The 27136-nt window shown below is 32.6% G+C and overlaps 2 protein-coding genes across 3 annotated transcripts in view; one reads left to right on the top strand and one right to left on the bottom strand.

Moving 5' to 3' along the window:
• Positions 1-23027, bottom strand: part of LOC127736074 (uncharacterized) — a 28499-nt gene extending 5472 nt beyond the window's left edge. The window contains exon 1 of one of the 2 annotated variants that reach the window (XM_052246573.1): positions 22873-23027. The gene's annotated coding sequence lies outside the window, so the exon portion shown is untranslated. Of the gene's footprint in view, positions 1-22540; positions 22777-22872 lie in introns of those variants that run through there. The other variant, XM_052246574.1, reaches the window with a different exon arrangement.
• A 254-nt stretch (positions 23028-23281) lies between these two features.
• On the top strand, positions 23282-26147 carry LOC127733621 (small integral membrane protein 8-like). Its single transcript, XM_052242941.1, has 2 exons — positions 23282-23489; positions 25906-26147. The coding sequence occupies exons 1-2, from the start codon at positions 23376-23378 to the stop codon at positions 26062-26064; spliced, it is 273 nt and encodes a 90-aa protein (XP_052098901.1). The 5' UTR covers positions 23282-23375; the 3' UTR covers positions 26065-26147.
• The last annotated feature ends 989 nt before the right edge of the window (positions 26148-27136 follow it).

Genomic DNA, 27136 nt, shown 5'->3' with positions numbered 1-27136 from the left:
CTTTCTTACAAATACTCAAAGGACTTATCTCATTTGCTTACCAAGTTTCAAAGAGTATAGAACTATTTCTTAATGTTACATATATGAATAACCGTTAAATTCGTTAAATAAGCCGCAGGTTTTTTTCTCTGTCATTGTCCCTGCGTGTTATACTCAGGTGCGCTTTATGTACGTATATTTTCAGTGTTTCAGGGCAAGTGTGAAAAAAAAATTATATCTGGATTTTTTTTATGGAGACCTTCAGATTGTCAAGTGCTTGCAGTGACTTGATAAATTATTCATGTGGCATATTTTGTTATGAATAAAATTATATATACTTTATCATTTGTTCTTTATTTCATTGTTGGCTTACGAAGTTGATAACCATGTGTGTTCATTACATAAACAAAGAAAGATAACTGTGTTTGAAAGAGGTACCATAGAGGATATTAATTGTGTATTTACAATAAATATGTAATGGTTTGTTGTTTTAATGTGTTTTTAAATAAAATCTCCTAAAGGAATAATAAAGGAAGTGATTGTGTTTCTTTCCAATATTTCAAGTCTCTTTTAATGACGATGGTGATAACCATGTGCTGAAATGAACCCTTTAAAGTGTTTCATAAACAAAGAAAGATAAGCGTGTTTGAAAAGAGGTACCATACAGGATATACTATTGAGGAGTAACTGCTTTTCGTTTTATTGTGTTTCAAAATGAAATATCTTCAGGAAATATTGTAGCCACATATTATCGGATGTATGAAATGAAGAAAAGAATATTAATTTTCATAATTTAATATGCTAAGACATTTATATATCGCCGTCTTATTTGAATTCTCCTTTCCGTGGCCCATCTCACTTTCAGTTAAAAATAGACAATGACTTGCAGAAACTGAATGGTTTTGTTCGTAGTATTCAACCAAGTTTAAATTTAAAAATGTTTGAAGCTATTAAACTAAAACTTTTATTTTATAGACAACAATAAAATTCTTCAAATTTAATTTGATAATTTGTTTTCCCCTGGCTTATGTGTGACCAGTTAACATGTGGCTACAGGTATACCTGGTATTACGTAATAATCAAGGTAAACAATGGCAGTTTTATGGCTTGAGTGACCTTTAATGAATACATTTTCAAGAAAGATTAAAATCCTTGATTCCAATTGAAACAATTAACGAGCAATCAACACCAAACTAATTTTAATCAAAACAACAAGTTCAATGGACACCCACGCTGTCAACACATGGCCATTGTTGACAAAAAAAACTAATGAATCTGGCGTCATTAAAACAATAAGAAAAGTATAATAATTTTATTAACATTTTTTATTTTAATATGAAACAAATAAATATAATCAAAATGCCTTTCAACTTTCTCAACAATCTGAAAATAGAAATGAAACATGTTACGCAGTGAGTTACAAAAACGAGTGAACATTCATTACTCTAAGGTCAGTAGAATGCATACTACATTTTCATTAGGGTGCGCTTTATATTCAGGTGCGTTTTATGTAAGGAAAAAAACACTTCTTCCCCCAAAAAACGGCCGTGCGCCTTATTTAGGGGTGCGTTTTATTTTCCGCAAAATACGGAACTTTAATTTTAAAAGACAATGCCGATCTGTAGAAGTTCAAGGTTTTTTCTAGTAACTCCCCCTATTTTGTTTATTTCATGGACATTACCAGGTATTAAATAACTGAAATAGTAAGGCTGTTCTTAGTGATCCCAACTTCCGAAGTAGACTTTTTTCCACTTTTCAAATAATTCAAAGAGCATTCATGAATCCTGAATTTTCTCATTACTTGTCATACTTGTGTAACAGGAGGGTCGGGCTTGGATTCTTCCGTCCCCTCTAGTTAGTTATTTCTGTCGTGTTAATAACTGAGATATATGACTCTATTCACCAAATATACTAATAGCTATATAGTGTGCTGACGATGGATGCCAAGTGAGATCATTAGACTATCTCAGTTCTTATAGTTCTTCTCAGGGAACTGAGCTATGACAGTAGGATAAAAAGATAATAAAGATGTTTATATTTGTATTAAATAAACATGATGTTAAGTAACAAAAACAGTATACAATATCAACAAATGTAAACTTGTCTAAAAGGTAAATTAAATTCAACAGTTTATAAGTTTAACAATAGTAAAATAATATTCTGAGTAGTATAACAATTACTTACATTTCAAGATAAATTGAGTATTCGAGTGGACCCAAAGTTTTATAACCCGTTTTTGTATTGACTTATTATTTATAGCTTTTGATTTATATTTAGAACTGTATTAAATACTTATTTATTTTAAATGTTAAAGACTGTAAAAGAACACGCTGTGGTAGTGAATAGGAAAGGACTTTCAAAATTATAGAAATAACTTTTCTACATCTTTGGTCTACAACCTAGGCAAACCTAGTATCAGTAAAAACTGATTATAAATATGTGTGAGCCTTACATTAGCTACTGGTCTGAAGACAAACTATTATTTGAACTTAGATGATATAACTAAATTAATTATTTACGGTACAAAGGTTACATATAATTTTTCCTTCTTCAAAAATATTTAAATATACTCAGAATTTTTCCAAGATAATTTATGACTAATTATAAAAAGTGATAATCTATAAAGATCATACATTACAACTTTAATTTACTTAAACAATATTAAACTAATAACAAAATCAAATAAGCGCAAGGGAGATAATTATCCTTTATCTTATAGCGAAATTGTTACATTCCTCCCCCCTAAGAATCAATTTATATGAAACATATACATTATTCTTGATAAACATATATATCTATTTTTAAACAATTTAGCTAATATTTAAACATATGAAATTAAATAAAGAAAAAAAAATATTTTTCAGACATTACTCATAATGGCTGAAGCAGACCAAATGATAGTAATGGAAGATAGAGAAATACTTCGTCTAGATGATGATTTGAGAGAAACATTTCCACAAAATGGCATGCATTGCGACGTAACCGGGTGTAACACCGTACTTTTCCGGAACTACTCACGTTACATAAAACATTGGAAACTTGTACATTTAGAAAATATTCCTATGTATAAATGTACTATGTGCAACAGGAAATTTAAATACAGGTGTGAACTGGGCCGACATTTTAGAACGTGCCACCTATTAGAAAAAGATATTGCGGCAGAACGTACTGCATCAGTAAATTCTATATCATGTGCTAATAAACGATTTATAAATCCTAAGGGAAAATTACCTAAAAAAAAGTTATAATTGTTAATATTGCATTTTACCTTTTTCAGTATGTCTGGAATTTCAGTGGCAAACTTTGTAATACCCTCTGAAGAAGAAATTCCAGAGTATTGGCCTGATGAAGGGATGCCTTGTGAGGTAAAGGGGTGTGAAACCCCTGTAATCAAAAGCATAGGCATGTATTGTAAGCACTGGCTCCGCTTTCACACCAAGAAAACGTCCATCATTGTATGTCGTCTGTGTCAGAGGAAATTAGGGAGAAGATGCTACCTACTCCAGCATTTAAGAGATTTTCACAAACTCAACATTAAAGCCCGAACGGAAGAAGTGGTAAATACCATCCCTCAACTAGTAGACAACATGAATTATATCGACCCCGGCAAAACAGTTAAACGTATTTTAAAACCGAAGGTAAATGTACAGGCAAGGGAAGCAGCAAAGAAAGAAAGACTCGTCCTTAGAGAGAGAGTTAATAGTAAGGAACTATTTCCAAACCTCCATGGAGCTATCATCGTTCCCCACATTGGCCACCAAATTTTGTAACAGGAGGGTCGGGCTTGGATTCTTCCGTCCCCTCTAGTTAGTTATTTCTGTCGTGTTAATAACTGAGATATATGACTCTATTCACCAAATATACTAATAGCTATATAGTGTGCTGACGATGGATGCCAAGTGAGATCATTAGACTATCTCAGTTCTTATAGTTCTTCTCAGGGAACTGAGCTATGACAGTAGGATAAAAAGATAATAAAGATGTTTATATTTGTATTAAATAAACATGATGTTAAGTAACAAAAACAGTATACAATATCAACAAATGTAAACTTGTCTAAAAGGTAAATTAAATTCAACAGTTTATAAGTTTAACAATAGTAAAATAATATTCTGAGTAGTATAACAATTACTTACATTTCAAGATAAATTGAGTATTCGAGTGGACCCAAAGTTTTATAACCCGTTTTTGTATTGACTTATTATTTATAGCTTTTGATTTATATTTAGAACTGTATTAAATACTTATTTATTTTAAATGTTAAAGACTGTAAAAGAACACGCTGTGGTAGTGAATAGGAAAGGACTTTCAAAATTATAGAAATAACTTTTCTACATCTTTGGTCTACAACCTAGGCAAACCTAGTATCAGTAAAAACTGATTATAAATATGTGTGAGCCTTACATTAGCTACTGGTCTGAAGACAAACTATTATTTGAACTTAGATGATATAACTAAATTAATTATTTACGGTACAAAGGTTACATATAATTTTTCCTTCTTCAAAAATATTTAAATATACTCAGAATTTTTCCAAGATAATTTATGACTAATTATAAAAAGTGATAATCTATGAAGATCATACATTACAACTTTAATTTACTTAAACAATATTAAACTAATAACAAAATCAAATAAGCGCAAGGGAGATAATTATCCTTTATCTTATAGCGAAATTGTCAACACATGGCCATTGTTGACAAAAACAACTAATGAATCTGGCGTCATTAAAACAATAAGAAAAGTATAATAATTTTATTAACATTTTTTATTTTAATATGAAACAAATAAATATAATCAAAATGCCTTTCAACTTTCTCAACAATCTGAAAATAGAAATGAAACATGTTACGCAGTGAGTTACAAAAACGAGTGAACATTCATTACTCTAAGGTCAGTAGAATGCATGGGCGTGTTTTATTGGTCTCTTCTGCACATCTCCAGAATGTCTTCTGGTGAAGAGTCCAAAAAAATGAATCAGGACCTCTTCTGGAGATATTCTACGGAAGATCAAAAAAACAAAAATTCAATTTGCCGTCGAATATAGCAGATTTTTGTTATGTTGGGTGATATAAATGAAGTTTACGATGATTTTATAGAAAATTAAGATACGTCCGGTAGACATGACTGTAAAAGTGTGCTCTGTTCGTGACATTTTTCTTTGTTCTTTCTTCTAACTCAATTTTGCTAGACAAATCACTATTTGATTTTTAAGAACAATCTTAAACTGCACTAAAATTCGTCAATGTTTGTCTCGATTATGATAAAAAAGGACATCTTGTCTATCCAATTTTTTTTTAAAGTAACCAAACTGGATTATTTTTGTATAAAGCAAAGATATCGGAAAGTTCTCAAAATCATTTTTCTCTGGTGGTCCTTGAAGAAAATCTTCTGGTCCTAACTATTATTTCTATTGCAAAATTTCGATGGTCAAAATCTTCGGACCACCACTTTTCAAAAATTTTCATTGTATATGGATCTTCATATGCAAGTATACAATGTATACCAGACATTTCTTAGACTCTTTTTATTCTTTTTTTTTTTAATAAATCCGTTGGTTGTGTACTGATTGATACTTCAGTCTGGGAGAACAAGATTTATTTCAGTACTAGTTGTAATTAGCTTTAAATAATTTTCCAGTAATTGCAAATACTCTTATTTCGGTGCTTTAATTTGTGTCTATTGTCTTAATGTAAGTTTTTTGTGTGTGTCTCGTACCGATTTTTCGAGTTAATCTAATTGCAATTGATTTGTGCAGGTTGTTCTTATATTGTACTATTACACCACTGTCCCAGCTTCGGGGAGGGTTGAGCGCTCACAAACATGTTCTTGTACTGTTACACCACTGTCCAAGGTTAGGGGGCGGGTTGGGCCGGATCCCGCTAACATGTTTAACCCCGCCACATTCTGTATGTATGTGCCTGTCCCAAGTCGGGAGCCTGTAATTCAGTGGTTGTCGTTTGTTGCTGTGTTACATATTTGTTTTTCGTTCATTTTTTTGTACATTAATTAGACCGTTAGTTTTCTCGTTTGAATTGTTTTACATTTGTGATTTCGGGGCCTTTTATAGCTGACTATGCGGTATGGGCTTTGCTTATTGTTGAAGGCCGTATGGTGACCTATAGCTGTTAATTGCTGTGTCATTTGGTCTCTTGTGGATGGTTGTCTCATTGGCAATCTTCGTTTTTATATCAACCCTGCCATATTCTTTGTGTGCCTGTCCCAAGTCAAGAGCCTGTAGTTTAGTGGTTGTCGTTGGTTCATTTCTCGACTCATATTTGATATTTTGTAAATTATTTTGTTATGTATAATTAGGCCGTTAATTTTTTCGTTTGAATTGTTTCTCACACTTTTCACGTCGGGCCTTTTATAGACGACTTTTAATACAGTATCGAGTTTTGTTATTGTTGAAGGCCTTAATTACTGTTGCCTATAATTGCTTACATCCACTTCATATCTAAACTCCGGTGGATAGTTGCCTCATTAGCAATCATACATCTCTTCGTTTTTTTTATTATATACCTGACTTTTAAAATCGTGTTTTCCTGAACCGAGTCCTGAACATGCATGACATATTTGTCACTGGGCGTTAAAAATTAGCAACAAACAATCAATCAATTTAAACTTGTGTTAATTAAGAAGAAAAACCATATGATATTTATTCATTTATTGGGGATGGGGACAGGAGGATTTCATATATGAATATGGTTGCCTGGTAAGAGCTGAAAAATAGGCATAATTAGCGACAGATTAAAAAAGTTAATAATACCCTCTTCCCTTCCCCATCCTTCATCTATAATTTAAACTGACCACCACGGAATAGCCCAACTTAGTGTTGAAAGTAGCGTTAAACACCAATCAATCAAAATCCTTTCCCTAGAATATCAAATTGTCGTCCCTTAACTGTTATTGTCCGTGTAGTTCTTATATTTATCCAGCTTATCGTCCTACAGGGATGTCCTACTAAGACTGTCATACCATAAAAACGTTTATAACACAGCTCACATTCTAATATATCTGCATTCATAAATTTATCAATGTCATTTAGACTAAACGACGCCATGTTTGTTATGTGCCTCTGCCGTCTAAACTACCTATCAAAAAAGAAGAGGTGGAAGAGAGCCAGAAGATCTTCCCTATGCAAAAAAACAGAAATGGACCTCTTCTGGCTCACTACCGAAGAACAAAAAAACACGCCCCATACTACATTTTCATTAGGGTGCGCTTTATATTCAGGTGCGTTTTATGTAAGGAAAAAAACACTTCTTCCCCCAAAAAACGGCCGTGCGCCTTATTTAGGGGTGCGTTTTATTTTCCGCAAAATACGGAACTTTAATTTTAAAAGACAATGCCGATCTGTAGAAGTTCAAGGTTTTTTCTAGTAACTCCCCCTATTTTGTTTATTTCATGGACATTACCAGGTATTAAATAACTGAAATAGTAAGGCTGTTCTTAGTGATCCCAACTTCCGAAGTAGACTTTTTTCCACTTTTCAAATAATTCAAAGAGCATTCATGAATCCTGAATTTTCTCATTACTTGTCATACTTGAATAATGATTCTTGGATAATTTTTCTCCTCAACAAACAATATTTCAATCTTCGACATTTCTTGATGGTTTGATTTGGTATTTTTAGTAACAATAGGCCATATACCATTCCTGGTGGCTTGAAACATCTTTCTCATAATCAAACAAAAATAAAAGGTCAAACAGGGTATTCATAAAGCAGACAGCAATACAATAGTATAGGATTAAACACATTTATTTTAACTTTATTGTTATTACCAATCATCAATAATCATCATCATAAATCTTTTGTAGTTATACTGTCCTTTGGGTCCTTTAATGGTATTGTATTGTACATAATGGACCTGAGACAAAATGGTATATGGGCAAAAAGGTTTAGGGCGAACAGGTTTTAGGTGAACGGGTATGTGGGCAAACATGATTCTTCTCCTTCTTTGGGTCAACAAGGCTTCAATACTGAAGAATACATGTTGTTTGCGCAAGTGTGATTGACAAAAATTCATACAAATTCATAATATTAATTAAATAACAATTTAAGTGTTTGTAAAGCTATAGATAGATTGTGATTAAAATTAAACATTTTATGTAGATGTTTTGTTTGAGATTCACAAGATTGTTTATTTGAATCTGGAGAGAACAGCTGTGGTAAATGATGGTCTGAAGGAGTAAGTTCCATCGTACAATTGTTTGAGGGAAGTACGACCATTTGTAAGTGTAATTTGAAGTTTGGATACATTGTATGTCTGTATGGTTTTGTCTTGTTCTATTGTCGGTTTGTGGGTCCTAGATAGGACAACTATATTCTAGTTTGGGTCATATACTAGTGCCTGGTATGCTCCAGAGCTCCAGATAAGAATTCACAAATTGGGGTTTTTACCCACCATTTTTTTATGTAATTGGGTGATAAAGTTTTTTAATTGCATTATCAATTCCAATTCACCCCTCAAGCAAATATCAAATTGGGTTTTTCACCACCAAGCTCCTTAATGTATTGGGTTTTTTCATCAACACAATATTGAATATTTAGGCATGTTATAATCACATTATATCAACCCCAGATGTGTTTCCATCAAATGTGTTTCTTTCTTTGTAGAATATGTGCTAGCTGTTTTATTTGGTTTATTCACTGACGAGCAATTGTACATTTCATTTGTGTCCCGTTTTAAACGTTCTGTCAGTTTTGTATTTTCTCAAAACTTATGTAAACTGCAGCTGGTGTCACTAGTTGGACAGGAACTAATTGCCTTTCTAGATCCCATATGATCACCCTACAGTTTAATTATAGTTGGGGTAGGTGTGGCTAAGTTTTTAGATTTTTGTGTAATATATGTGAAATTTAGGTGCTGTAAGAAAGTTTTGCCAGTCCTTTCACCTATTTGCCAGATCTACTTTTTAATAAAAATAAAAAGTAGTTTCCAGATTTAAGATATACCCCAAAACCTTGAGTTTTATAGGGTGGTTTATAATGACGGAGACCACATTCAACTTAAATTTACAAATAATCCTGCAACATCAAGTAAATAAATGACAATGTTATACTGCACTTGCCAATAAGACAACTATCTTAAGCATCTAGAACAATTAGACCAAAACAAAGAAAGTGTCAAGCTGCATTGACGTAAAAAACGGATATGTGCATGTATTCACTCATCAACTAAAATGAAAAAAATAATATATAAACTGTTTTCGTTTAATTCAATTTACATAAATCTGGGTTAAGTTGTCCCTTATCAGAACTTTTGGTTTCCGATGCTTTCAAACTACATATCATGTCATAATTGATTTGGCCTTTCACTTTTTCCAATTGATTTCGTTTTTGACGGAACCCCGTGTTTATCGCTCTAGCAATGTTCTCGTTATGGTACGCAAACACGCCCGTGCGTTCAATGGCCGCTTCCTAAAATCACTAGCTGAGTCTTGTTATCATCATAACTTTCCCTCAGCTATCAAAAAGAAGCCGAAAACATGCTTCTATTCAATATTTTTACCGGACATTTACTTTCGTTTTAATTCATTGTATGTTATGATAAATCCCGAGCAATTCGAAAAAATATGACAGCATGTCACACGCTAATTGGATAAACACCGAGAAGATCGAAATGTTTTCATAAACACGTGTACCTTTTGAGCAACGGAAAATTCGATAAGTAGACGTCAGCGTGTGTTAATTCAGAACCAAGTTATTTGAGACCCGGAAGTGATTCTGGAACCAATACATGTCTTAATACCATATATATAAGGCTACTAAGAACCAAAATTTTGGAAACGGTATACATGTATTATTAGTTTGATCGAGGAAGTGTATATATATTTAATAATCATTGGTCAAGTCAGTATCTCACTCCTGATGACTTATTAACAACGAATTATATTACAAAAACAATCAATAATAGTAAATAAAAATCGGTTGGTGTTAATTTGAATTAAAAAGTGTTATCTCCCTTTAACTGTTACTGTGACATAGCTTAACATATGTGATTTTCATTATTTTATTACCTTTCAATTTCATTTACATATAAAAAAAAAGATCCAAAATTTAATTACTGAATGTCAAAAATCTTTTTATACTAAATTCAAATTAATTCTGTTATTGAAATAATGTGGTCACTTTAATGAGGTTAACGTAAAGATTTTTTTCAGCTGAAGAATACATCGGGATTTGGCCTTTATTTTTGCTGGAATTCGGGATTTACACTTATCGGGACTCGGGAATGGATGCTTTCATTTTCGTTAATTCGATTTTAACCGTTTATTTTTGCTAGGATGACAACATCTCCCCACCCACCCCACCCCTCAATATAATATGTGTAACAATGTGCCAATTGTAAAATTCGTGGTATGTTTTATCATGTGATCTAATTTTTTAACGTTAGATACAGGTGCGGACCCAGGATTTAAAAAGAGAAATATCTTCGCATTTTTTCACATTGCATGAACATACAGTAATTGCAATTTTGTTGGATGAGGAGGGGGACCTCGATAATAAACAAAAATATGAGAAAATTCAGATCAGAAGTAAATCCTTTATTTTCACTCTTCTGACGTCAAAGTTGAGGTGTTGTAACTTTTTTGAGTCCTCGACGTCGGAAGTTGCAGCAAAACGCAGCCTGAGACCACAAAGAAACAGACATATACTGAGTTACTTGCATTTTCTGCTTTTAAAAAATAAATACATTCTGATGTAATCTGCACGGAAGACCCCATTTAGACAATGGAAGAAAGATGTAAAGAATGGTTATCAACTTTTTCTTTGCTGTATCGTATATTAATCCTCCAATTTCCTCGTACTTCTCTTAACACTGTCTTCCAATGAGGCATAAATTTTACTTTTAACTTTGAAAAGCGTTGATCGTACGAACACTTTTAGTATGAAGAGTATCGTACTTAATAATGCTTTGATCAAACACCAACCTGTGTCAACAACTTTGAAGTTTAGAAGAAGAACGTATATCAAACTATTCCTTAGAAATGTTCCAACATTTTATTATATCCGTATGTGTCTTTAATATTGGCCTTTTCAAGGCAGACCATTTTTATCTCATCGAGTGCGGGAGGTCATGGGTTCGATCCCCAGTCGGGTCCAAACAAATACTTTAAAATTTTTATTACCGCTGATCCGCCTACTGGTTCGCGACATTTAGGAGAAGGAGCAAATACTGGTCGGCTCGGATTCCGAATAAAATGTCCATTTATAGATCCTTAATTGTGGCAACCCTTTAAACATTGATTCACAATAACGGGAATGAGAACATACTTCAACACACTTTTTTTCTATTATATAGTTAAAAAATAAAGCTGTGTTTTGTATACTGTTTGTATTTTTGGTCTTTGTCTTTGTCTTCCTTTTTTATCATGGCGTTGTCAGTCTACTTTCGACTTATGAGTTCGAATGTCCCTTTGGTAACTTTCGCCTCTCTTTTTTTAAATAACTTTACTAAAGATTAAGAGATGAGGGGGAGACAAACAAATTATTTTTAGCAAGAGAAGGTTATTGGGTAGGCAATCGAAAGCCTTGGACAAATCTATTAATATCGCCACTACATATTTAATATGTTGATATAAAGCCTTTTTTCCAGTCTTCTACTATTTTTTATAAAGGTGATTGTCATATGTATCATTTTCGAAACACTGACAGAAAAGTGTGAAAAATGTGACCCTTTATTAGTCGAGAATAGCTTGAATGTTAACCAAAAATTCTTGCTGTTAAGTCCTCTTACACATCTTTCCAGGAAATAGTTTCTGATTGGTTTCTTTTTATTTTTCAAAACCTAATTTCATTGTTTTCAATAAGATTCGCTTTATTCAATTATTTTTACAATTTGATATTTATTATACGCCATCCTTTTTATATATATATTTTCCTACATATATTTCCTATATTTTTGTGGATTACGTTATAATAGTTATTGACCAAGCAAGTCGGTATATGTCATTTAATCTGCACGGCTCGGGTAACCCTACTTGACCCGAACGACGTAGGAGTAACAATCCAGTGGTTCATTGTCGTTTGTTGCTGTCTGTCATGTTTTTTTTGTTTATTGTTTTATCATAAATCAGACCGTTGTTTTTCTTGTTTGCATTGTTTTACATTGTGCCATGTCTCTTATAGCTTGTTATTCGGTATGGGATTTGATCATTGTTGAAGGGCGTGCGGTGAACTATAGTTGATTCCATCAACGTCATTTGGTCCCTGGTGGATAGTTTTCTCATTAGCAATCATACCAGATGTCCTTATTTTTTAATTTAATTTAACGCTGAACGTTATAAAGTCACCCATCATCATTTTCCTCACGTGTCTATTATTGGTATCAATATATAGAAAATAAAAGTATTTGAAAACCATGTTTTTAGCACATTTATAAATATGCCTTTATTATCTGTCAAGTATCTATTGAAATAAAGAAATACATGTTTTATACAGTGACACTTCTACACCATGCAAACTACAAATGCAATAAGAGCAAGTATGGATAAATTAAGTGAACACATCTTTTTTTATACAAATAATATCCGCTTATTGTTTAGATGTCAACCATGGATTCTGTTAACTGCCAAATATAACTTTGGATATCATCTAGATGTGGGGAATGCGAGTTATTGCAACAGCAACCCGACGATTAAAAATAACCAAAAGACATCTAGAGGGCAACATATGGACCTGTTTGTTTACTCTTATTTTTGCCCAGCAACAAAACAATAAAATGAGAACAACAGATATGCATTTTGTTTATTTTCTTTTGTTTCCAATTCTGACATCGGACTCGGACTTCTCTTAAACTGAGTTTTACTGTGCGTACTGTTGTACGTTTGTTTTTTCTACATTGGCTAGAGGTATAGGGGGAGAGTTGAGATCTCAAAAAACATGTTTAACCCCGCCGCATTTTTGCGCCTGTCCCAAGTCAGGAGCCTCTGGCCTTTGTTAGTCTTGTGTCATTTTAAATTTTAGTTTTTTGTGTATAATTTGGAGTTTAGTATGACGTCCATTATCACTGAACTAGTATACATATTTGTTTCGGGGCCCGCTGAAGGACGCCTCCGGGTGCGGGAGTTTCTCGCTGCATTGAAGACCCATTGGTGGCCTTCGGCTGTTGTCTGCTCTATGGTCGGGTTGTTGTCTCTTTGACACATTCCCCATTTCCATTCTCAATTTTATTCATGTATTTTTTTAAAGTGCCAGTCTTTGTAAGAATCAGGCAATTTAGGAGAATTTCAAAACATGACCGAAAAAAACCCACCGACCTAACCATCCTGTTTTGAAGTTACTCTCATCCTGAGTTAGAAATGGTAGGTCTTTCGTTTCTGTGTGTCTGGTAATTCGAGAAATCTCTAAATAACTTTTGGTTAGAATGATAGCAAATTACGGAATTAGCTCCCCTTAATTGTTAATTTCTAGTGCATTTCAACCAAATTATATCTTGAAATACCAGAACAGGAAAAGGAAACGAATGTTATTTTCATGCACCATTATACATTTTGAACATAAATTAATGTAAACTTGCGTGGGTTTTTGTTTGTCATGTTTTCACCACTGCCTGATTCTTAGGCAGATTGACACTTAAAGAAAATTTTATCACCCTTCTTTTCGTATTGGTATATGAACATTTTTTGCAGAATTTTTAGTCAATTTAAAACAAGTTGCACGGCAGGATTCGACTCTTAATTTATAGTTACAAATTCATTCTATATACATGTGATCAATGTCGCTATTGTCTTTCATTGTAATAATCATTCGGCATTAAAGACTATATTGTCCTTACAGATTTCACGAATGACATTGAGCATTTCCAGAAATTAACGAATCCCTTGAAATAGTTATCACAGATTTTGGTAATTCGTGATCATGAAATAAAACCGTTATCACAGATTTTCGGATTAAATCCGTCATAAAGAATTCCAAAATTTGTTTTAACGTAGTGTTCTACAAATATTTTATCACAAATTACAAAAATATATGATAACGTATATAATCTGTGATCACAAATTACAACAATATGTAATATCTAATTCCACAAATTCGTTATCACTTATTTAATGCGTGATAACGAATTGTACAATTCATGATAACGATTTCAATTCGTGATCAGAAGTTTTTTAAATTTCGTGGTATATTTTTTGGTGGTCATAAACGGGCTTTCGTATGTATGCAAACTCATGTGATGTTGTCTAACTGTGTAAAATGTCACCACTGTCCGCCCAGTCGTAAAGTTGCGCTTACAGAGCATATGGGCAGGCAGACATCCAGTCGGAATGACTGAGATTCCTATTTACCCTCCTCCCCCTCATAAAAAAGTTTGTAACTGCCATTTGAATATTGATTCAATGTGAAAGAATGATTGGCCGACTGAGTTCCATTTTTTTTCTTGTAAAATTAAAATTAAATCACTTTCTACTCGTTTAATTTTATTCTGTTGTATCTTTAAATAAAATTCAGCCAAATAGACATTTTCAAAACGCTAAGATTTCGCAATGAAACTTACCAGATGTGCCAAAGATTTTCTCATATGCCCTGTCATAATCAGTCTGTTTTATTGAATGTTCCCGAAGTCTGATGATTAGATCCATCATTGAACCGTTGTCCGGTATACCCAATTCTTTGCAGAAACGTCGAACTCTTGAAACCTTCAAATAAAGAAGAATATATGATTGACGTTGGCCGTACATATATGTTACATATAACGTTTCAATACGGTATTAAAGCTGAAAATGACTCTTTTACATAGAAATTACTATCATATATTTGATCAATAATTCATATTAACTGAATTTTTCAAAATATTGACCAAGTAGTGATAGAGGGTTGTCGAGCTAGACATGCTTACACTTTTGATCTAACGGTTTCGTATGGTTCAAGGAAACATTTAGTTTCATTATTTGTTTTAAATACGCGTTTATATTTGCCTTGTTCCATTATATTTTGTCCATCGTTCCTAAGATTGGAGGGGTGTTTCTCCCAAATTTTAGTCGTTGCGATTCTTCTTCAAACCGTTTATTTGATCTGATCTATGAACTATATCATTTGAAATTGTAGTTATATAAGAGTTTCCTTTCATTTCTTACATAAACAAATTATAAGTTAAAAATAACAACCAATATGCACTTCACTGGCTGCCATATTATAAGTGGATTCTGATTACATTCAGAACACTACTTTTAAATTATGTTGTTACAAAATGTATTACATGTATCAGGAAAATACATACACCGGAACCTACCCTGGAAATATGATAATATTTGAAAACTCTTAGTAGGATGTGAAAAAGACAGAACAAATACTGTAAAGTGTATTACAAAAGTATACATGACTCGCATAAAAATACATTACGTGTACCTTTTCATCCCTTAAACTTTTTAAAACTTCGTCAGGAACTGGTTCAGTCTCGTCTGGAATGTGAAGTCTTCTTGGACATTTTAAACTTTCAGTATTAAAGACATGGTTGCTTCGTCTTGATTCATTTCCAATCCAAGGTGCCCAAAATTCGTAGTTTGGCACTATCTCATTTAGTCGGTTTCCTGTAACATGTCAACAAATGAATAAGTGTAGGTTTGGGTCGTCCGCAAACATGTTTAACCCCGCCACATTTTGTATGTGCCTGTCACAAGCCAGGAGCCTGTAATTCAGTAGTTGTCGTTTGTTGCTGTATATCATATTTGTTTTTTTGTTTATTGTTTTGTTCATAAATCAGGCCTTTAGTTTTCTCGTTTGAATTATTTTACATTTGTCATTTCAGAGCCTTTTATAGCTTGCATTGCGGTATGGGTTTTACTCATCGTTGAAGGCCATACGGTGACCTATATATAGTTGCTAACCTTCTACGTCATTTGCTTTTTGGTGGAGAGTTGTCTCATTGGCTACCATACCACATCTTCTTATTTTTATATTTATTTCAATAATGTGTTTCATCAACAAAAATCTAATACACAATTTGGTTTTATCATATTACTGACAGGTTTAATGCAATGAGGCAGCATTCCTTTATATTTCGATTTTTTTTGGGGACATATTTGCACTCGTTTACTAAGTTGCCTCATCAATATACATACGATTAACAAGTGAAAATGTTTACCATGTCGGACTCCAGGACTTATCAACTCTTGTTCCACTTTCTTCCAAAATGAATCCATATCAACTGTTTCGGGTAATTCTGTAAAATCTGCCGGTGCAACCGTATCTGAAACTGTACCAGACATGACAATGCAATCAAATCGTTAAATTATTTCTACTGCAAGTCTGAGAAGCTAAGCCTCAAAAATGAAGCAAAGACATATTCAAGGGAATGATTAAAATATCTGTGACTGGAGTATTGGTGTATAACTATTCTGTCAACTCACTGGTTCCTTAAATGTCATTGCAAGTGAATTTAAACAACATTTTAATATGAAGGTGGGAAACCAAACACATACTTTTGTTTTATTATTTTACTACCTATTTCTTCTGCATGGTGTAAATAAATAAATATAAAGCTTTTACTCCAATTCATGTTGTATCTCGAGAACATTGCCGGAGATCTTATAGTTATTTTCATTTAGGAAATATTGTGTGTAATGATATTAATTAAGGACGTATAGCAAGTTAGTAATATGCAGTGATTTGTAATTATATCCTTCTTTGGTTTGTTATATCAAAGTTAGAAGAATATACGTGACACAGAATAAAGGAAGTCAATCAAATTTGCGTAACTGTAAGGAAAAAGGTTGTCTAGAAGGTTGTCTAGAATGGATCAAGTGTGACAAATTGTATAAAGTGAAGGATTTATTCTTCGAACCGCATGCTTTAAAACGATAATCACAAAAACGTGAAATCCGACCTAGACTAAATAAGGGGACTTTTTAAAATTTGTGTGAACACAATTATATCATATATCATATATATATATATGGATAACTAATACTTATACCAACCGGCATGTCGAAAACAAGTCTTTCGTATACCGTCCATCATAATCGTTGTCGGATAGAAGCCACACAGATAGCAGTAGAAAGAATATGAATGCTCAGTTAGTGCTTCAAACATCAAATAAGCATTCGTTAGGTCATGAAGCCTCAGATTTTCGTCTAGTGTATCTGCCAGCATGTTTATCGTTCTACTAATTGCCACATGATTCTATAAGAAGAGTAAACATTTCCTTATTAAATATTTCAATCAAACTTTCTGTTTCGTGATCCATCATCTTAATAGAAAACTGCAAAATAAGTCGGCTTAATAAATTCTTCTACATCCAGGTCCATGTGCTCCACAGAGATTCAAATAGTAAACAATCATATCATAACCACGTTTGAGCTTAAGGCCTCCTCTGATCATTTGAAGGTCCCTATTTAAATTGGTTACTTAAATTACATTAAATATTGTTTCATCTCGGCCTCTAGTAGGTGTTCTACCACCAATCTTTCAATTCTTTTAACTTGTTCCCTTACTACTATCAAAGAAATCATTATCATTTGTGAAAAAGCATATGAAAGAAATGAAATAAACTATTTTGGAGTGTAAAAAATTCTTTGGATGTTTTATATATAAATAATTGGGTTGGGTGCCCGCAAACATGTTTAACCCTGCCACATTCTGTATTTGCCTGTCCCAAGTCTGGAACCTGTAAATCAGTGGTTGTCGTTGGTTGCTGTATATCATATTTGTTTTTCGTAAATTCTTTTGTACATAAATCAGGCCGTTAGTTTTCTCGTTTGAATTATTTTACAATTCATTTCGGGGCATTTGATAGCTTTCTTTGCGGTATTGGTTTTGTTCATTGACGAAGGTCGTATGGTGACCTATAGTTGCTTACTTTTATATCATTTTGGTTCCTGGTGGAAAGTTTTCTCCTTGGCTATCATACCACCACATCTTCTTATTTTTATAAAGATTACTAAAATTTACATGTTTGGTTCTGGATTGACTAGGTGTTGGTTCTGGATTTACATGTTTGGTTCTGGATTGACACGTTATATATATACCATATACAGACTTGGTTCTGGATTGATAAGGTGTTGGTTCTGGATTTACATGTTTGGTTCGATTGACACGTTATATATATACCATATACAGACTTGGTTCTGGATTGACAAGGTGTTGGTTCTAGATTTACATGTTTGGTTCTGGATTGACACGTTATATTTATACCATATACAGACTTGGTTCTGGATTGACAAGGTGTTGGTTCTGGATTTACATGTTTGGTTCTGAATTAACACGTTATATTTATACCATATACAGACTTGGTTCTGGATTGACAAGGTGTTGGTTCTGGATTGACAAGGTTTTGGTTCTGGATTGACACGTTATATTTATACCATATACAGACTTGGTTCTGGATTGACAAGGTGTTGGTTCTGGATTTACATGTTTGGTTCTGAATTAACACGTTATATTTATACCATATACAGACTTGGTTCTGGATTGACAAGGTGTTGGTTCTAGATTTACATGTTTGGTTTTGGATTGACACGTTATATTTATACCATATACAGACTTGGTTATGGATTGACCAGGTGTTGGTTCTAGATTTACATGTTTGGTTCTGGATTGACGCGTTTTATATATATACCATATACAGACTTGGTTATGGATTGACAAGGTGTTGGTTCTAGATTTACATGTTTGGTTCTGGATTGACAAGGTGTTGGTTCTAGATTTACATATTTGGTTCTGGATTAACACGTTATATTTATACCATGTACAAACTTGATTCTGGATTGACAAGGCGTTGGTTCTAGATTTTCTTGTTTGGTTCTGGATTTACATGTTTGGTTCTGAATTAACACGTTATATTTATACCATATACAGACTTGGTTCTGGATTGACAAGGTGTGAGTTCTAGATTTACATGTTTGGTTCTGTATTAACACGTTATATATGTACAATATACAGCCTTGGTTCTGGATTGACAAGGTGTTGGTTCTAGATTTACATGTTTGGTTCTGGATTGACAAGGTGTTGGTTCTAGATTTACATGTTTGGTTCTGGACTAACACATAATATTTATACCATGTACAGACTTGGTTCCGGATTGACAAGGCGTTGGTTCTAGATTTACTTGTTTGGTTCTGAATTTACATGTTTGGTTCTGAATTAACACGTTATATTTATACCATATACAGACTTGGTTCTGGATTGACAAGGTGTTGGTTCTAGATTTACATATTTGGTTCTGGATTGACACGTTATATATGTACCATATACAGACATGGTTTTGGATTGACAAGGTGTTGGTTCTAGATTTTCATGTTTGGTTTTGGATTGACACGTTATATATATACCATATACAGACTTGGTTCTGGATTGACAAGGTGTTGGTTCTAGATTTACAAGTTTAGTTCTGGATTGACAAGGTGTTGGTTCTAGATTTACATGTTTGGTTCTTGATTAACACGTTATATTTATACCATGTACAGACTTGATTCTGGATTGACAAGGCGTTGGTTCTAGATTTACTTTTTTGGTTCTGGATTTATATGTTTGGTTCTGAATTAACACGTTGTATTTTTACCATATACAGACTTGGTTCTGGATTGACAAGGTGTTGGTTCTAGATTTACATGTTTGGTTCTGGATTAACACATTATACATATACCATGTACAGACTTGGTTTTGGATAAACATGGTGTTGGTTCTAGATTTACATGTTTGGTTCTGGATTTTAACGTTTTTGTATAGCATATACAGACTTGGTTCAGGATTGACAAGGTGTTGGTTCTATAGATTTACATGTTTGGTTCTGGATTCACATGTTATATAGATACCATATACAGACTTGGTTCTAGATTTACATGTTTGGTTCTGGATGCTTACGTTATATCTATACCATAAACAGATTAAATCATTTGGTTCTGAATTAACATGGTGTTGGTTCTAGATTTACATGTTTGGTTCTGGATTGACACGTTATATTTATACCATATACAGACTTGGTTCTGGATTGACAAGGTTTTGGTTCTGGATTGACACGTTATATTTATACCATAAACAGACTTGGTTTTGGATTGACACGTTATATTTATACCATATACAGACTTGGTTCTGGATTGACTAGGTGTTGGTTCTGGATTTACATGTTTGGTTCTGGATTGACACGTTATATATATACCATATACAGACTTGGTTCTGGATTAACAATGCGTTGGTTCTAAATTTGCATGTTTGGTTCTGGATTAGCACGTTATATATATTCCATATACAGACTTGGTTCATATATACACCTTATATATATATATAGACATAGGTGTATCGTTGTTCAGTCTTTTTCGAAGGGAAAGAAGATTTTAAAAATTCAGAGGGGAAAAATACAGTGTAAGTATAACAATAAATTACAGAGATTTACGTTACAATAACATGAGGGTCTGGATGGGGTATTCATAGAGAAATATGGCAAAAAAATATAACACGTATAATGAATAGAGAAAAATGAGCAGAAAATATAAAGAATAGAGAATAACTGGAAAATAAAAGAATTGTGTAATACTTTACTGATTAGAGAAATGAACGATGTACAGAATAAAGAAATCCTCCAATTACAGAAAATTTTAATTGTAAAATTATTTAAGCGTTATTCTTACAGATAAAGAAAAATGCCCTAAAAATTGAAAGAAGACAGAAATTAAGGATCCCCCATCCATACCCTCTTACATGGCTTCATCCTTATTTTACTTAAGGGGACGGGCATTTGATATTCTGGGTTTTTGTGGATTGGCTATTTATTTACATCTGTTCATGGCTACGCATGCATATTTTTTTAGCGGATTTCCCCCCCCCCCACCCCTCCCCCGAAAATCAAATAGTCGTCCACTAAACAGAACGAAGAAAAAAATCGCTTTCGTTTTGACGCTTTAATAATGTAGACATTTAGTAGATAATCATATTAATTTTTTTTGTCATTTAAAGATTTTTAATCATTTACATGCCTACATAAATAAACTACGTCAAATTAATCTTTCTCTTTAAATTCCAACCTCTGTTTTACTCATAAATAGTTTCACCTTCTGGTCAATGAACTTAAGTTATTTCAATCAAAGTAATTTTCACGGGGGAGAAAATGCTTGTGTAATAGTAATCGTATTTTAATATTTTAGAAATACTCATAAATGTAGTAATTATAGACATTGTGTCATGATCGTTCTGTCTGATATCTTTGAAAAAAACACATATTACATTCTAATTTTGAATAAGACTAATTTAATATGTATAAAACTGGGACTAATAGATTAATGTTTCAATTAGTCCCAGATATAAAATAAATACACATTTTTTTTTACTTTACTGGTACAGTGAAGCGTTCATCAACCCAATACCTAAGCTTTCAGTAATTTCTTTTTTTTTGGTACAATTGTATCTTCAAAAATAAGGTCAACAAGCGTTTGTAAATAATTACGATAGAACTGGAACCAAATATTCATGAGGGTCTGGATGGGGGTTCCTTTATATCTTTATTCTTTAATTTTTTAGATCATTTCTCTATATTTATTATTTATTTTGCATGCCCATTATTCTTTATTCTTTATAATTGTTCACCATACTCTTCTCTATTTTTTTATTATCATTTTTGCCAATTTTTCTCTATTCTTAATTTATTCTGCACCTTTTTTTTACCATTATTCTCTTTTCTGTAAACCCCATCCAGACTCCCATTCATCAGTGCCAAACAGAACATAAATTTATGTGTCTTTAACAGAGAAAGATATTTAAATGTTGCCATTTAATTCGTGCATTTTTTTATTATCAGTTCAGCAGTTTAATGATGTCCATTGATAATTGTGTAGAAAGTGTGTTTATATCAGCTACTTAATTTGATAATAAGTCCTGTATCGTGACAGTTCACATTATCTTTTGGGTAGATATATATGTCCATTAGTAGGCTATTATGCATGTGTAACATATGGTTCTATTTTCACTTCCGGCTCTTAATTGACATAGGTTCTGTTTTCACACACGCTGATGGGTACTGTTGGAAAATTCCAACAGGGACCCATTGCTACTTGATGCAGGGCTCTATTTTTAGAACGAAAGGACATTTCCAATTATAAATATTATAAAAATAGATTTACGCGACGACTGTAATCAAGTAAGGGTAAATAACGCAAACGATAGCGAATAAAAGCGTTAAGAACCCATGTTTTTGGCATATAATTGGGTTTTCCTTTGACTTAATTGAGTTATTGAACCCTGCAATGGGCAATTGCATTGGGTTTTTAATTATTTTTATTGCGTGATCACGCAAATACGCAGCTTATCTGGAGCTCTGAAATTTGCTCTTGATTTTTTTTTAATTGTTTGCATCTTTTGAGAGTGAACGGATCAAGATTTGGATTTTACTACAAATCTCTTCAATTATGTGCCAATAGACCACTTTCGAGTTTGTTACATTTCCGTCAAAATCTTTGGTTTCAGTGTACATCATTCGTGCGTTTAGGGGCATTCGTTGTCACTTCCTTCCAATGATGAGCGATTGGTTGAAAAAATATGGTGCTATATTGCAAGAATTATTCGGCAAATTAAATTCTTATAATTGATTATCAGCACTGCTGTGATTAGGGAATTTTGATTACGTACCTACAGAACAATCGTTATTTCTAGTTTATCCTGCATAATGATGATCACGAAGACCCTTGATGATCTTTAATAGTGCCGGGATACCCGCGTTCCCCTCTATCTGGTAAATAACGTCATAAAGGCGCACATAATTGACGAACTTTTCCAGCAAAGTACTTAACTCGAAAGTGGTCTATTGTCAAAATCTGTGGCAAGTCCATCACAATGACATCTGTTTGTATGTTGGTATTATTATTGTCTTTTGCCCAGTCCTGTATAAAATATGTTAATTGTGTGTCACATACATGTGCAAAATGTGAATGATATTGATATATATATTTAGTTATAATTACCATGAACCATTATACTTTTGTTTGTAATCACTCAGACCTTCCAGGCGTCTTTAACTGACAATTTAGTTTGCTTATCAGTGTATTTTAATGGCATCTTCGTTAGCTACTATTTTCAGTTTTGTGCCTTCCAAATCAACAGACCTCCAAACATTCACTGAGGTGAGACAACCCCAGAAAAAAATATTGACATTTTATGAGATTGCAAATGAAAAGTATTCTTTATACTTCTTTATAAGGAAAAAGTTTTTCATATAAGAAAGTTCGTTTTTATTTATATTTCTAAACAGACATTTCATATCTATACTGTTTTGAAAAACTATGATGCTATATTATTTAATTTTAACTACACGAAAAATTCGAAAACTATTGTAATACAAACATTAAAAATATTTTCTTGACATACGGGCAATTTAAAAATGGCTGCGCCCATGAAAATAAACATGAACTCAAAGTCATTTGAAGCTGAAATGAAACTTTAAATATATTTATAGCTAAGTAAGAAAATGGGGACAGACGTAAGCAAAGATGCTAAAACTTCCAAAGAGCCACAAGGCCTGGGATCATTACGAACAACCTCATTTTTCAGAGTGGTTAATTTTGAGCTGTTTGCCAAGCAGGTACTTGATTACTTTTTTATGTGTTTCTCCAAGGAATCGTATAGTAATCAATGGTGTCATCTCTCCTTTTCTTCCATTTAATTAGCAGTTTAATCATCAAACAGACCAATGATAAATTACTAGTGCATGTGTGGTCCATTTACCTTAATTTATTTGATCAAATCGGCACCTGGTCAAATTGGCATCTGGACAAATCGGCACCTATTTAAAGTCATTTCAGAATTTAGTTGGGTCATTTCGGCACCAAATAATATTTTTCACCTTTTTCTGTTTTTTAATTATTAGTTAGAATATGTAAGTTAATTATTTGAAGTTTTCTCAAAATTCTATGACTGATGACAGTGATGTATTAATTTGTTTTCTTTTTAATTAATTATATATTTAATTTATAACTTATACATGTATCAATTAAATAATTAACATTTTATTGTTTTAACTCTATACAGGTACATGTAGTTATTGATTGTTTTTTTTCAAAAAACTTAAATAAAAAACAATGTTGGCTTCAGCTTCACGGTGAATGTATGTTTACATATAAAAAATAATATATATCTTATCTACTGTATTAAAATGCACATGTACCAGTATTCATGAAGCTACTACATGTACAGTGTTTGAAAGACGAATCATCCGTTTAGGTCGTACTTCAGGGAAAAAAAATTATAATAAACAATAATTCTGGCCATCCCTGGCCCCTTCTTTGTTTTAATATTTTTTCAACATATTTAACAATGTTACATGGGTGCCGAAATCAAATGAACTACTTCTGGTGCCTATTTAACCAGGTGACCTGTGACTAGAATTCACGGCAAATTTGTAATATCATTGTCAACTCAACTGTCGAAATGTGTCCTCTTTCCCAACTATATATAAAAAAGATGTGGTATGATTGCCAATGAGACAACTCTCCACAATAGACCAAATGACACAGAAATTAACAACTATACATATGTAGGTCACCGTACGGCCTTCAACAATGAGCAAAGCCCATACTGCATAGTCAGCTATAAAAGGCCCCGAAATGACAAATGTAAAACAATTCAAACGAGAAAACTGTCGGCCTAATTTATGTACAAAATAATGAATGATAAACAAATGTGTAACACAGCAACAAACGACAACCACTGAATTACAGGCTCCTGACTCGGGACAGGCACATTCAGAATGTGGCGGGGTTAAACATGTTAGCGGGTGCCCAACCCTCCCCTAACCTGGGACAGTGGTGTAACAGTACAACAATAGAACAAACTACAAAAATCAGTTGAAAAAGGCTTAACTCATCAGATGGATACAAAAAGAAATATATGTACATCTAACAAAAATAAAGAGTAGACGTGGACGGGTACTTGTACATCCCATCAACAAAAAGACACTTAGTGCAGATCTGAGAGTACTCACAGTTACTGACAGCTAGTTCAAAGCAAATAACAACTAATAAAAAAAAAACTATGTTGTCCTTTTATACCAGCATGTCTACAAGTATTTTTAAAACACTGTAAAGGATCAAAAGATATGTATTCTTTACTGACTAGAAATAATATTATTCCTACTGGACAGTTAAAGTTGGTTAAAATTGTAGGTGAACAAAAACCTGAACTGGAAAAATATTTTCAGACTGCCTTTTGCTGTTACTAAAAATAGTAAATTACTTGTTGGAAATAAAGGAAAAAAAAAAAATCATGCATCTAAGACTAAATTTATGTATGTAAATTCCTCCGTTATGCGAATTTGAAGCACCCCCAGAAAGCTGCAAGGGTACAGTGGAATCCCTGTACACTCCCTATAAGGATTAATGGAGATGTGTCACTAACTATCAATAGTATTGCTGCTATTGCACAAGTGGATAGTTGGGACTGGTTTTAATCAGACTGTAGGAATATACACCTGACACGTTTAAAAAAAATATTGAAGCAAAATTCGAATTTTAAGGCATCTTTTTCTGTTTAAGATACATGTATTGGGAATAACGAATTTATTCATTAATTTTATAAACGTGTAGAGGAAAAGCTATAACTGCTGAAATACATTTTTTTTTTAATTTTCTGTTTGAAAGTAATATTCCAACATGACTAAGGTATTGATTTTTTTTATCTAACTGTGAACATGTTGAATGTTGTCCAATTTTTCCATTTTTTTTTTTAATTCAAATAATTCAGGCATTGATTGGGAAGGCATGGGTCATTTGATTAATTTGATACAGTTTAAAATAGGTGGCTATAAATGAGATTAAAAAATGACCAATAATTTTTCAACATCTTCAATAGTACACTGGCCCATTAAAAATTGGTAAAAGGGTTAAATGGTCCATTGAAATTTGACTTTCCATTTTACTTTACAAGTGCATTTACAGGTTGTTTTTTCTTGTTGAAAATATATCATACAATTACTTAGAACATTTTTTTTTACTCTTTTTCAGAATAAATTTACAATGTCTATGGGTACAGTAATGTTAATTGGATGTATTTCATATATTGTTTACATGAATGTGACAGACAGTAAAAAGAAGAAAAGTTATGTGGCTATAAACCCAGATGGTACTTTAGAAAGTCGTGTGCGGACTTCAAAATGGGATTGACTGTTTAACCGAAATCTGTATTTACATTTTATAGGTGTTTTCAAGAGTTCATTGTTTGCTAATAAAATTTTAACTTTTTAAAAGTGTTTATCATTGATTCATGGTCTTTGAAAGGACCATAGAAAAAATGGCATGAATATGATTTTTCAATGAAAATGACCTGATATGTTACAAGAGATTCTTGCAAAAAAAGAAAGTAAGGAATTCCAGCATAGGCAAATTGAAACCTGTAAATGTATTCATATCAATCACAGTTGTAATGTTAATACCAGAGAAAATGGTTTCACTCATTTAAAAAAGAAAAGTAAAATAGTACTGGTATTTTTTTTTTGTGAATGTTCCAGCAAAATAGAAAGATTTAGACTGACATTTTCCTAAAGTATCAGAAATGAAGATTTGTTTAAACTTTAACATATATATCAGTAAATGAATTGTTGCATTGATTTAGAAAAGATGGACTAAAGATGTGAAAAAAGATAACAGTTTTAAGGTGACTTGGTTTTTTTTCTTATTTTAAATTATTTCCCCATTATATATCTATATATATATATCTTATAGGATAATAAGAATACAGTTGCATTAAAAAGTTACTTCCCTTTGTACTAATCTAAACTTTCTACCTTCTAGGCATTCAGCCTGTTTAGGTTTGCCTTTAAGCCAGTTCAAAAACTTTACAGTAATCAAATTAAATACACAGGGCCATGGTAGCAGAGTGGTCCATATAGTTGAACTACTGTATCACTATCCTGTCAACACTGAGGTTGTGAGTTTCAAAACCTGCTGGACTCCAATTTTAATTGACTATGATTGTCAGTTTTCCTACCAAAAGGCCAATAGTTCTCTCCGGGGACTCTGGCTTCCTCCAACAATAAAAACTGACCGCCACGAAAAAGCACAATAATGCTGAAAGTTAATCAATTATAAATACAGCTCAATAAAATAAATAATTTTAAGGTTTATTTCAATTTTAACTGGAATTTTTAAGCAGTTGTACAAATAAGAAATTTTTTTTTAGCATTTTTTTGTTTTTCAGACTCATCATTGTACTAAGTTTAATAAAAAAAGCATTATA

Source organism: Mytilus californianus, unplaced genomic scaffold, assembly GCF_021869535.1.
Source record: "Mytilus californianus isolate M0D057914Y unplaced genomic scaffold, xbMytCali1.0.p SCAF_3, whole genome shotgun sequence".
Taxonomy (NCBI): domain Eukaryota; kingdom Metazoa; phylum Mollusca; class Bivalvia; order Mytilida; family Mytilidae; genus Mytilus; species Mytilus californianus.
The sequence above is the reverse complement of the archived record's forward strand: the minus strand, read 5'-3'. Positions and strand labels throughout refer to the sequence as shown.

Coding starts and splice junctions, on each gene's coding strand:
- LOC127733621 (XM_052242941.1), top strand. CDS start 23,376: ATGGGGACAGACGTAAGCAAAGATGCTAAAACTTCCAAAGAGCCACAA. Junction 23,490..25,905: donor TTGAGCTGTTTGCCAAGCAG/GTACTTGATTAC, acceptor ACTCTTTTTCAG/AATAAATTTACAATGTCTAT.